Source organism: Mugil cephalus, chromosome 5 (assembly GCF_022458985.1).
Source record: "Mugil cephalus isolate CIBA_MC_2020 chromosome 5, CIBA_Mcephalus_1.1, whole genome shotgun sequence".
Classification (NCBI taxonomy): Eukaryota; Metazoa; Chordata; class Actinopteri; order Mugiliformes; family Mugilidae; genus Mugil; species Mugil cephalus.
In genome coordinates this window covers 16,897,175-16,909,263 of record NC_061774.1, presented here as the reverse complement: position 1 = coordinate 16,909,263, position 12,089 = coordinate 16,897,175, and the positions used below count along the sequence as shown (strand labels likewise).

The 12,089-nt window shown below is 43.5% G+C and overlaps 1 protein-coding gene across 2 annotated transcripts in view; it reads left to right on the top strand.

Annotated features, from left to right (window-relative positions):
• pdlim7 (PDZ and LIM domain 7) overlaps positions 1 to 11,404 on the top strand; it is a 33,089-nt gene extending 21,685 nt beyond the window's left edge. For both annotated transcript variants that reach the window (XM_047585072.1, XM_047585073.1), the window contains exons 6-11: positions 5,032 to 5,084; positions 5,371 to 5,605; positions 6,053 to 6,233; positions 6,353 to 6,473; positions 9,722 to 9,837; positions 10,156 to 11,404. In XM_047585072.1, coding sequence (XP_047441028.1) covers positions 5,032 to 5,084; positions 5,371 to 5,605; positions 6,053 to 6,233; positions 6,353 to 6,473; positions 9,722 to 9,837; positions 10,156 to 10,242 — 793 coding nt within the window. In that variant the 3' untranslated portion in view covers positions 10,243 to 11,404. The remainder of the gene's footprint in view (positions 1 to 5,031; positions 5,085 to 5,370; positions 5,606 to 6,052; positions 6,234 to 6,352; positions 6,474 to 9,721; positions 9,838 to 10,155) is intronic.
• The last annotated feature ends 685 nt before the right edge of the window (positions 11,405 to 12,089 follow it).

The window sequence follows — 12,089 nt, the reverse complement described above, 5'->3', positions numbered from 1 at the left end:
TGTGTGGCTTTAAACGCTGGCATGGTTGTATGTGTGTACATGCATTTGCCCTCTACATTTGGTGTGATCTGTACATCAGCGCAAGAATCTGCGCCGTAGCATAATTTAGTTTGACATTTTTTCACGTCCGCCACGTTGCTGACACGCAGATGAGATGATTGATGGCGTTCTCGTGTCTTGGTGATTAATATGTAGCTGGAGCCTGCAGCTGCTTAGCTTAGCATGAAGGGAAGGTGCAGCTTGCCCAGTGAAATCCACTAATCTGCATCCGTCTGAATCTGACCATATTTTTTTTACGGGTGCATTTATATCCCTGGGAAAAACTGTGTCTTCCAAGAGACTGCTCAGCACATAATCGCCTGCACAAAAAAAAAAAAAAATAATAATAATAAAACATCATGTGCTTCAGCTTCATATTGTAGACTGGAAACAACCAGTTAGCCAAGTTAAAATTCTCAGTTTTCTCTCAAGCATAAAATAACTGTCTGGCTATAATTCTTACTTAAATATTTGCCTTGCAACTTATTCTGTAATATTTCGTCCATAGAGGGGATGCACGTGACGTCACAGCGAGCTGACGTCTCCGTGGTTACGGCCACCGAGTGGCAAAAAGTGACAGTTGAGCGTGGAGATTATCCGCATTAGTTTGAATGTTCTGGCCTAAATAGCGTCTAAATTGTTAAATTAATTATAAAGTGGGAAAGCACTGTTGCTGACTGTACCAATAGATTTGAAAAGTAGTCAGAGATATATTTTTACAGATATCTATCTGCCAAAGAAAAGAGAAGTAAATGGATCGCTGCATTACGAAAAAAACGACTGGAATCTAGGCTCCGAAACCTGGTGTTGTGGTTCACATTTAATGTGACGTAATATTAATTTATGCTGTATTTTTTGATGAAGTAGTACCTTAAGTTAATAAGTTAGACTTTAATAATCCACAAGGTTGTTGGTTGTTTTGACATATTTATGGCCGACAATAACTATTTCATTTCCAATTATAAATAACAATAAAACAATAAATTGAATATTTATGATCACTCCTCGCTGTCCTTTTAACTTCCGGTCGGATGCTACAGTGTTATATGGCGATCGTTAATTCTTAGCTCTTAGCGTTAGCATCTTCTGTTTAGCTAAATTTATCACAACTAAAATGACCTAAAACTGACTTAAACAAACTGAAACTTAGACTAATCCACTTTTCCAAAACCACACTAGTTCGTATGGATCATTGTCGAGTCCAGTTTCCTTTAATTTGATCTGATAATCCACATTTTTCACGGTCTCGCTGTATTTACTGATACATTTCACCATGTTTTTGCCACTCGGGGGGCGTGGCCCTAGGCGGTAGTGACGTCTATGCATACCCTCTATTCTGTTTCCTGCTACTTTTCCACCTTTTTTTATTTGTGGTCTTTAATCCTATCTCTGCTCTCTGCCCGAGTTGTTTCATTTATCCTCTCTTCTGCAATCTGTTTCCTCCTTGTCTGTCTCTCGTTTCATATCCGTGTTGCCTGTGGTCAGGGAAAAGTTCCTCACTGAGATTCAGAGCCCCCGCTATGCCCGTCTGAGGGACTGGCACCACGACAGGTCTGCTCGCGCCCTCAATATCAAATCCTGAGCGACGCCGTCGTTGACGCCCTGGGACGCAGAGCCCAGCCCGAGCCCGCTAGCGATAGCCACACCGCAACGACTATGTGACAAAGACTACGAAGATGGCCGACTGTCTGATGGCAGTTCGCAAATTTCACCCTTTCAGATACAGATGTGGTGACGAAGAAGTTTTGGGGGAAACAAAGAAAAGCAAACCAAAAAATAGAAGAAACATAGCCTAGATGACAAAGCCCAAAGTGGAACCTTGCATACTGAGCCTAAGTGTAAGATCTCCCTCTGAATTTTTTGACTTGACGTTTGTTGACACTGTGGACCGCTGTGTCTGTAGCCCCGTTTTCCACTTCACACTGCGTTACTTGGAGTAAACTGGTGGGAAGATGGAAAGGGGGGTTCTCAGCAGTGGGACGCGCCTTTCTGTTCGTTATTCTTCTTTGATTGTGAAGTGTCAGACCCTCCTTTGATCTGTCTCTCTCTGCCTGTTTACATTTATTGAGTTCTTCATCCTTTTAGTCTTCGTTTCCAATCCCCTCATCTAATAGGCTTCTCCAACCATTAAAGAAAGAAAAGAAAGATAAATCTGTACTTTTGTTTTTTTTCTGCTGTCATCGATAATATATAAAATATAAAACATCTGAAAAAAAAGACACGCTCGTTCCTCTGTCCTTTCTTCTGTGTTTCCTTTCTTCTCCTGCACCCTGCATTCAAACTTAAAAAGATATATATCTCTGTAAATCCAATCTGTTATTTCTTCCTTTCTTTCTTGGCCACAACAATTGCTTTGCTCCACCCGGTGTCCTGAACAAAAGTGATTATGTAGACTTTCCTCAGTATTTATGCAGGTCTGAATTAATGGGGTGTCTTCTCCAAGATCAGGGGTTCAAGGTTTGCCTCTATTGCCCCCGAGAAAATTGTTGTGCACTCGGGCATAAAAACAACAAATGGGCAAACTCACGTGAAGTAACGCACGTTCGTATAGTCCAGAGGTGAACAGTGAGGATATGCAGCCTTTAGTCCTTTTGCGCTGGCTTGAAATAAAAATAGCCGAGTGTTTCAAGAAGATCAAAATTACCATATTTGTATTTCAGCAAAAAAAAAAAAAAAGATGCTGGTGAAATCGGAAAAATTATATCAGAAGGGAAGACAAATGTGTATCTACGTAAGCCGCCGAACAAAAACCATGCTCTGTAATCAGAACTGTATCCAGACACCAGCCTTATCGCGCGGTTAATGTCACGTTTAGTCGGGAAAGAAACTTCCACTTGTGGGGAAGAATGAATGTGAAATAGATGATTTAAATGTTGCGTTAAATGCCACTTTCACTGAAGACCAAGTTGAGAAACAAGAACACAAGTTTCTAATTATATGTTGTAATACCTGAACCTGAATTGTATGTATAAAGGCAGCCTCTGCCTCCGCATCCACCCTGCTTGGCTTGTGCCATCACCGTTTGACATTTTGGTTGTCACATTCAGGTTCTTGTCGAGCTGCATCACCTTTACCTCCTCACTGGGCGGAGGGTGACACATGTCAGTGGCTTTTTTTGCTCCGCGGGAAATCAAAACCTACTCCCTTCCTCTTCCGGATACCGAGCCGCCAGCGCACTCCTCTGCTTTCCTTATTGCTCAGGTCGATGCATCCCACAGGAGTGGAAGCTAAAAAAACACACCCAAAAAAAAAAAGACAAAGCAGAGGTGAATCGGAAATCAGAGGTGCAAAGAGTGAACAGGCGAAGGGAAAGGAAACGTTCCGCGTCAAAGACGAAAAATAAAGAAAGAAAGGAAACTCCTGTGTGCACAGTCTGTGATGTGGGTATTGTGCACCTGCATCACATCAAGCCTCTCACTGAGCAGAGGAGGATGTTGAAAGCGGTGAAAATGTCAAGAAAACATGATCCAGGTCGCTCCGGGTGGGAATAAGCCGCTGTACATGATGTGCTCCAATTTGCACCTGCAACCTCCACCGTGGCGCGGTGCAGCCGAAGAAACCTTGCAAATTTCTAGGAGAAGATGACGCTGCTGGCTGGTTGCCATGTGGGTCAGCGCGGCGGTGGTGTAGTGCATCCGCAGCTAAAGGCAGGGCTGTTTTGTTAGCGGGTGATAGGTGGGGCGCCAGAAGGCGGCCTTGGCCGGTGGGCGGAGTGGAGGGCGGCTGACCCGGGGTCTGCGTGTCAAACAGGCTTTGTCCTCTGTGTGACCCGCCTGCCAGAGATCCTTCTCATCCCCAGCCCTCTCTCCCCTCCTTTCACTCCGCCATGCTGTAGTTTCTTTGTAAAATATCTCCTGGCAGGGGGGTTTTTTACCTTCCTCAATTTAAAAAGATTTAACTTCTTCACTGTCACCAGCCCTGCGAGCCATCCTCTCGCTGTTACAAAGGAATTTATTGTCTTTTATTATTCAGAGTGCGCTGCTCGGGAAGACAGCAGACTGTTTTAGTCTTCTTCTTGTGAGATGGCTCCCAGCTGTAAGTCTGTAACTTCTCCCCATTCTGTAACTTCTCGTGTTTAGTTGCTTGGATACATACAGAGCATAATTGATATGCAGGCTTAACCTGATTTAGGCAGCGCTATAGCACGAGGCTATCGCAGGGTAATTCATTACAAATTCTTCTCTTTTCCTTTGCAAATGAGAAACAATTTCATCATCTTTCATTAGTGTATCATAGATGGCACGGTTGATGATGTAAACATGATGGATGCCTAAGGCGCTGTTATATTTTTTTTTTTTTTTTGCTCAAGCAAAGACGTCTCCAGAGCTCACTGTCTTGGCTCAGAAGTTGTTTTTCTGTCTCAGTCATGGTTTGAAGATTTTCTGAATATAGTGACGCTTGCTGCGGGTAAGAGAACTTTGAAATGTAGAAAACTCTTTATTTCAACACTTCTGCACATGCAGGCTTGAAGCAAAACACTGCTGCATCCAAATCTGACAGCGTAACGCGTCTGATGAGTTTCTCGTTGTCTAACTTCGCCGGTGAGTGATGTCAATCAATCCGAGAAGACGTTCGAGAAGTATTTTTTTTTTTTTTTTTTTTCTCTCCCCTCATTCGAAAAAGTTGAAACTCTCGAACCATTTTGGTGCAGAGACGACGTGTTGTTTGGATTCGTTGTTCCGCGTTATTTATTTGAATTACGAGACTGATTTTCATCTCACACTACGAGCTGATTGAAACAATATATATTTATATATATATAATATATATAGTGTGCTGTATGAGAGCTCCATGCTCTCCTGTTGATTCTGATGGTGCTTGGAGTCATTCATGCAGAAGGTAATCAAGTCACAGACAGCCATGGCTGCTGATATTCAAACATGACGTTCATTGTGAAGTAACCATGGTTACAGATTGTGTGTGTATCTCTCTCTCTCTCTCTCTGTGTATGTGTGTGTGTACCTTTACTAATTAGTCATTTTCTCCCCACAGCCTTGAGCCAACTCCCTCACCTGCCAAGGCCCAAGCAGCAGATAAACCAGATGGTGAGTTTCTGCTCCTGCTGATGCGTAAAGAGAACCCCAGCAGCCTCCAGTAGAGGTTGTGCTAATAGATTCCTTACTCTTAAGTGTCAATACATGCGAATCGCCGGCGACGACGTGACACATGAAACTTGTCACAACAAACATCTGCAGGCAGTGTGTATATATATTACACAAAGCTGTATCTCAGATGTGAAATTGCGCATTTGCAGCCGAGTTCGTATCTTCCCGTTGCGCTGCTGTTCCAAAACAAATTTGCCATGTTTCTGTTTCCTGTTTCCCGGCCCAGGCTCCAAGACCGCGGCGCGCAGCTCCGGCCCTTCCAGCCGACCGCCGTGGGTCACCGATCCGAATTTCGCTGACCGCTTCAGACCGGACAAGACCAGCACGGTGGTCACCCAGCACCAGCAGCCGGCCCAGCCCACGCCGATGCAGAACCGTAGCTCCATCCTGCAGGCGGCACAGCAGGCGCCCGAAGACGGCGGGAGGACTCCGGTGTGCGGCGCCTGCAACAAAATCATCAGGTGAGACGGCACCACCCTCCCCCTCCCCCCCCTCTCCCCCACTCACCCTCCTCCCTATCTACACTGACAGTTTGATGGATTTCTTTTACCGGGATAAAATACTCCCAGTGTTTGCTCCTTTCAATGACTCATAATTTAAGACGGTTAATATGCACGACCATAAACTGCCTGTCTGCAGCAAATTAAGTCAGTCAGCGTAATTCACACAAGATTCGGAGACGTCCCGTTATCGCCGGGGACAAATGACTTCCTGACATTTCAATGACACTGGAGGAACCTCGGTTCTTATTCTGGTGTCTATTACAGCCAAACAGAAGAACTTTTTTCTCACCTGAAGACTAAAAACGGGTTTTGTTCCCATTTCACAGTTGGGAGCCAAAGATGCATCTTTCAGATTTCAGTAATCAGTAATTCCTTTGATCTGTGTGAATGTGTGTGTGTTTCCAGGGGTCGGTACCTGGTGGCGCTGGGACGCTCTTGGCACCCGGAGGAGTTCACGTGTTCTCAGTGCAAGGTGGTGCTGGAGGAGGGGGGCTTCTTCGAGGAGCGGGGGGCCGTCTACTGTACCAAGTGCCACGACAACCGATACGCTCCCAACTGTGCCAAGTGTAAAAAGAAGATCACGGGGGTAATGGGCCGCAGCCGTTCACCGCGTCATTCATCTTCATCTTCTGTCAACACATGGGCGTAGTTCTCAAGATGAAATGTTTTTTTTTTTTTTTTTTTTTTTCCCCCTCCTTTTATCAGGAAATCATGCACGCCCTGAAGATGACCTACCATGTTCAGTGTTTCAAGTGCGCTGCCTGCAAGACTCCCATCAGGAACCAAGCCTTTTACATGGAGGAGGGCGAACCCTACTGTGAGAGAGGTGAGGAAAAGGGAAACAAAACAATCTTAGAAAACCAAAATATCTCTTTGGTTCAGGGCTCATTTTTTACTGTGGTGGAAAGCGTAGCGTTGCAGTTGAGGCCTTCTGAATTGGATTATATTGAGGAGTAGTAGTTGGAAAGACTGAGTACAGCTTGTCCATACTTCATTACTGACCGTTGTGATATCCTCCGTTGTTCAAAGTATCGGGGAAACTTTGTCCTCAAATATGTAGGGATGTAACGGTGCATCGAGAGACAGTTAAACGTGGATAAAAAATGTGTAACGATAAATGAACTGCGACGCCCTCTTTTAGACAGCAGAGGGCGTAATCCAGTGTCATACGTCACTGTCGGGTATGTGTTTTTTTTTAAATATGCACTCATTGCATAGTTTGTGTTTTGTTAGTTGTATCCTACCTCGGTCTTTGTCTTAGAAATAATTTAAGGAGTCTTTTTCAGTCATAATTTATCCGCGAGCTCACTCTGGTATAAAAATAAATAAATAAATAAATTTGATAAAATCATATTGTTAACCCAGTATCGAAAATCATATCTGAACCTGAGTTGAGTGCATCATTACATCCGTACAAACATGTTAATGTCTACGTCCACCTTTGCTTTACAACACACCGTAAAGTGCTCATTTCACATTTATCAAGTGGAAACCATTTTCTCAGCGCACATTCAATATTTAATTTTGACTGTGTTTTTGCACTGGAACTCTGTCTCATTCATACTTAAAGGCGTGGTAGGCAGAGATCTTGAAAATCAGCCCTTCTCCTGCAGCTCTCTCCACTTTGTTATAAGCACCTCCAAAACCAACGAGTATTTTCAATCATTCAGATCACGACCACTTCCACTGTTATATGTGTGTGTGTGTGTTTATTTAAACCTTCTCATTCAACTCAATGTCCAAACTTTTCTTGCTGAGCTTACAGGCCCGTCAGACCCTTCGAGACGTCGCACTCTCATTCATGTTCCAGTTGTAAAACTGTGAGAAGCCATCGTGGTTAAAGTGAACGTGGTTAAATGTTAAATGCTGACTCGTTAGCATCAGTTTGCGTATCCGCTGATTGCTTTCATGGTTCTACCAACACGACCTAACCAACCACTAAAACACATTTAGATCTTACAGGAGAACGGAGTAAAGACCTCGTCTGTCCTGAGGAATTACAGCATTCCCGAGGCTGACTGTCAAAAGTTATTTCCATCCCTTTAACGCTTTGACGCATGTTTCATTGAATTCATTGTCAGATTTTTCTCGATGAAAACTCTTGTCTTCCTTCTCTGGGTTCCTTTGCAGTGCAGGTAGTTGCTGCATAGTGATTATGAATCAGGCTTTAAATCAACCAGTACGATGTCGGTCGATCTCTTAAAACACCCGTGATTGGCCAGAGTCTCCATTCACGGGCTGGATTTTGTTCGGGCCGCACTTGAACTGAAAAGTACTCTACAAAGTACAAGGTTATTATGGAATTTTTCTCCAATAAGGACAAAAAATTATTGCCTACCCCAGCTTTAATAATTTCCTGCCGCATATTCCTTAGCCTTAATAAAGTAGATTAAATTATCAAATCCTCTGGAAATAAAAGGAAGCGTCACTTTAATGACAGCGGCAGCCATCAGTGCTGAACAGACGGTGCCGCTCACAGAGACCCCGAGCTTTAATGGAAAGTTTAGTTCCAAACCTGAGCCGCTGCCAGGCATCGTTTAAAGCTAATCCTTAAGAAAATATGAAACACTGGCAAGAGAAAAACCCATGTTCAAAAAAAAAAAATAAAATCTCAGTGTGCAGATTGCGGTTAGTTCCGGTGCCAGCTGAAAATATCTCAACCGATGTAAGACGCCCTGTAACGTCGCGCGCGGATCGAGCCTTACATATTTGTTATAAATCTGCACTGGCTTAAGTACACAGACGAACAGAGGAGAACTGACATGCCGCCGCACGGCATTAAGTTTGTGATGGAGCTGCTTTGATAAAGGAGGTTTGATCTTTTCTTACTTCAAATTAATGCCGTAGCCAAAGCACGGCACAGTTTGAGACTAAATATCAGAAGCTCTGGAACTAAAACAGAATATTGAAGCCACTGAGTGACTTGGGGGCCTGGCAAAGGGCAAAAAAAAAATGTTTACATAATCATTTCTACTTTTTTTTTTAACCAAGCTATTGTGACACTTTTTTTTTCCAAAGCATACTTGTAGTATTGCTGTGGGGTGTTTGGCATAGGCGTATATTATAAATCTCTTGGCACATACCGCAGTCAATCACGAAGTGTGATGTTTTCATCTACTGTAATCTATTTAGCTCCAGTTTACTTCCTGCATTTCTCTATGGGATTTTATGAATGGTGTGTGCTCTTCTATTATGCTGTAAATGATTTAGCGGGGCAGCGTGCCTCTTGCTCACTACCGAGGCTCTGCGCTGCTTTATCAGAGGCGAAGCCAGAACCTGAGTACTCATATTCTGAATAATGCCTTTAGCTCTGATAAACATTCTGCTGCCTCAGCATCTTGCAGGGATTGCACAGCTCTCACCCACTCTCGCTCTCGAGAAGCAGCGTTATAACCTGACACTTTCCCCGGAGTCCTTGTGATGAAAGAGACTGGCAAATCCAGTCAAGTATCTGGAGCAATTTCCCCTCGTCCTAATCCCTGCCATACACCCGGGGAAAGGCGCTAATGTACAGTGGGTGGACAAAATAAAGCAATCAGTACAGTTTGGAAATGTACCTTGTCAATATTATCTTCAACACCAAAAGATTTGGAAATTTATTTTACAGGGGTCTTCAACGTTTTTCAGGCCAAGGACCCCCAAACTGATGGAGTGATGAAGTAGTTACTAGTTATATGTGTTCTATATTAAACTAGTGCTATTTATTAAGCTATTCCTTATCCCTTAACTAAAATCTGATTCATGTTAATGTGTGTTTAAAGAAATTTAAATTTGTGGTGGAAAATGAAAAAAAAAAATATAACAATGTTTGATCAACCAAAGATTTTGCACCCCACCAAAGGGGGCGCCAGAGATCACTTTTCTTAGATACAAGTGGGGGGCACGCTCCAAGAAAAAAAAGGTTGGGACCCACTGCTCTAGAGCATCAGAGAAAGGTTAAGCGATGTTTACATATGCTGATCTCGGAGGCCACAGAGTTCCTCGGAGTTCGTTGGAACTGAAATGTTATTTTATCCGGATGGTTCTCCCACATGTCCTCTGCTCACCACCTCTCCTCCTGCCCCCCCCCTCCAGACTATGAGAAGATGTTTGGCACCAAATGCCACGGCTGTGACTTTAAGATTGATGCCGGGGATCGGTTTCTGGAGGCCTTGGGCTACAGCTGGCACGATACGTGCTTCGTCTGTGCTGTAAGTCATTTTGATTGATATGGCTCAGTGTGGCCCTCACAGCACAATGGCACCTGAAAAATCTGCCTCCATCTCTGTTGCCCCCTCCCCTTCACTACCATCTCTCTCCCTTTTAACCTATCACCTGCAGTCTATCCCTTTCACCATCTCTCTCTCATTCAGTGAGGAAAACTTAAGTAAATGTGGTCAAGTGGATAGCATGTGCCAGCTGTGGCCAGTAGAGATGTGTGTAAATTCACATCTGCAACGTTGAAGCCTCATATCTGCTCTGCCCTGGTTTCCCAATCTGTCTCTCTCTGTCTCCTTTCATCTTTAAAGCTCTGCCAAACCAACCTGGAGGGTAAGACGTTCTACTCGAAGAAGGATAAGCCCCTGTGCAAAGGCCATGCATTTGCTCCAGTGTGAGAGAGCGAGCTACATCTTCAGAGGAAGGAGCGCTCCCCTCTCTCTCCGCCGTCTTTACCCCCTTTCCAGCCTCTGACACATCTGTACACACTACGCATCCCTTCTTTGCTACCACACACCTAGTTAAACTAAGCCTTTTATTTTATTTTATTTTTTTCTCCTGCAGACTTTGTTTCCATACCTGAGGCTTAACGCTAGCTTCACGGACTGTCACTTCACTGTGTTGTTAGGACGGTTCAGATGTCCACGCCTGTAATAATAAAAAGCTGTTTTCCATAACTGGACGTAGTCAATGGATTAATTCATCGTAGCTGTTAGAAAAGACGTGCACCCACGTGTATCGTGTCCATCCTGAAGCGACATCGAGTCGGTGTGCGTTCCGAGTCGGAGGAGTCATCGAGCCGCTAATAATCTCCCATATTGCGGTAACGATCCCCCACTTCTCCTGCACTTAGAGAATCGGTGGCCTCATTCAGGACCCCGGACCACTTACCGCAGTGCCTTTTAATATAATGGGGGGCCAGTCAAGCAGAAAAGTGGGGTGTCCTCTTTCCGTATGACTGGACCCCCCCACCCCCCACACCCTTCACAGAAGCACTAAATGCTTCACTTATCACTTTAGCTCCTGCAGATTGGAGCACTTTTAACTGTAAGTTTTGGTTTTAATTGTGACAGAGAGAACAGCGATTCACCTTCCTGCGGACGTTAGCTTTGCCAAGAGAGCAACACCAGCACCACTAAAAAATAAAGAAAAGAAAAAGAAGAAGAAATAAAAAAACACCAAAAAAATGGAGCTACCATTACCCAGAAAGAGAAAAGTAAAAAAAAAACAAGTAACTGTAGAACATTCACCTAAGAGACATCAACAAAGTTAATGTTGATTTGCCCGGTGAGTTTAAAGCACAAACACATAACACTGATTCAGTTATTAGTTAGATTATTGGACATTTTTATGTAAGAAGGAAAAAAAAAAAAGTCATATTGATGCCCGTGTACCCTCATGACTCTGATATTGTGATTAGTCCTTTGAACACTTCCAATCCATTGTTGACTCTGTATTTATATTGCTTCCAAACTGGCCTCTAAGTGTTGTTTTTGTAAGTGCTGAACGTTTCAAATAAACCGATTTAGTAAATGCCCTGCGCTGGGGCAGAACACATGACTGAAGTGTTGTTTATTTATTTATCTGGAAGGGAAGCTCATCTGTGGCATTTCTATCTGCTGATGTCTTGGCCGTCTTTGCTCCCACCAACACCTGCTCCCCGACAACTGGACAACTGGACATGTGCGTCACAGCTTTGTTGCCGTCTGACTCGTGTGAATCCCTGCAGTGCACTCGTGATTTAGAAATAATCATTGCAGTGTGTCACCGTGTGTGCAGGGGCCATTTAGCTAATCAAACTCATAAATGAGACACATTTTACTCCAAGGATTAGCCGCGTCTCGTTAGTTTAGTCGCATCTTCCATATCAACGGTTAGCCACACGAGAAGACGATTAGCATAAAAGCGAGAAGCTATTAGCTTAGCCTAAAAACAGCTAGCCTCACAACAATGTGTTGTTTGAGTGAAAAATATGTTTTTCTTCCCAGTTATTGAATTACTAACAACACTGTTAGTGCATGTCCTCTACAATCAATTGTCATTTTTTTAGGATTTAAACAATAACATCAACAGGCAACTTTTTAACCTGCTAAACAGAACCAAGATAGCTACCAGTCTTTATAGTGTGCAACTTCTAATTTTAGCTCAGGTGGATCAAGGATAAGTTCTTTTTGTGCAAAGAAGAACATGCAAATCAGTAGAATGTTCACATTTAATAAACTATCCTTCAAAAAAAGAGAAATTT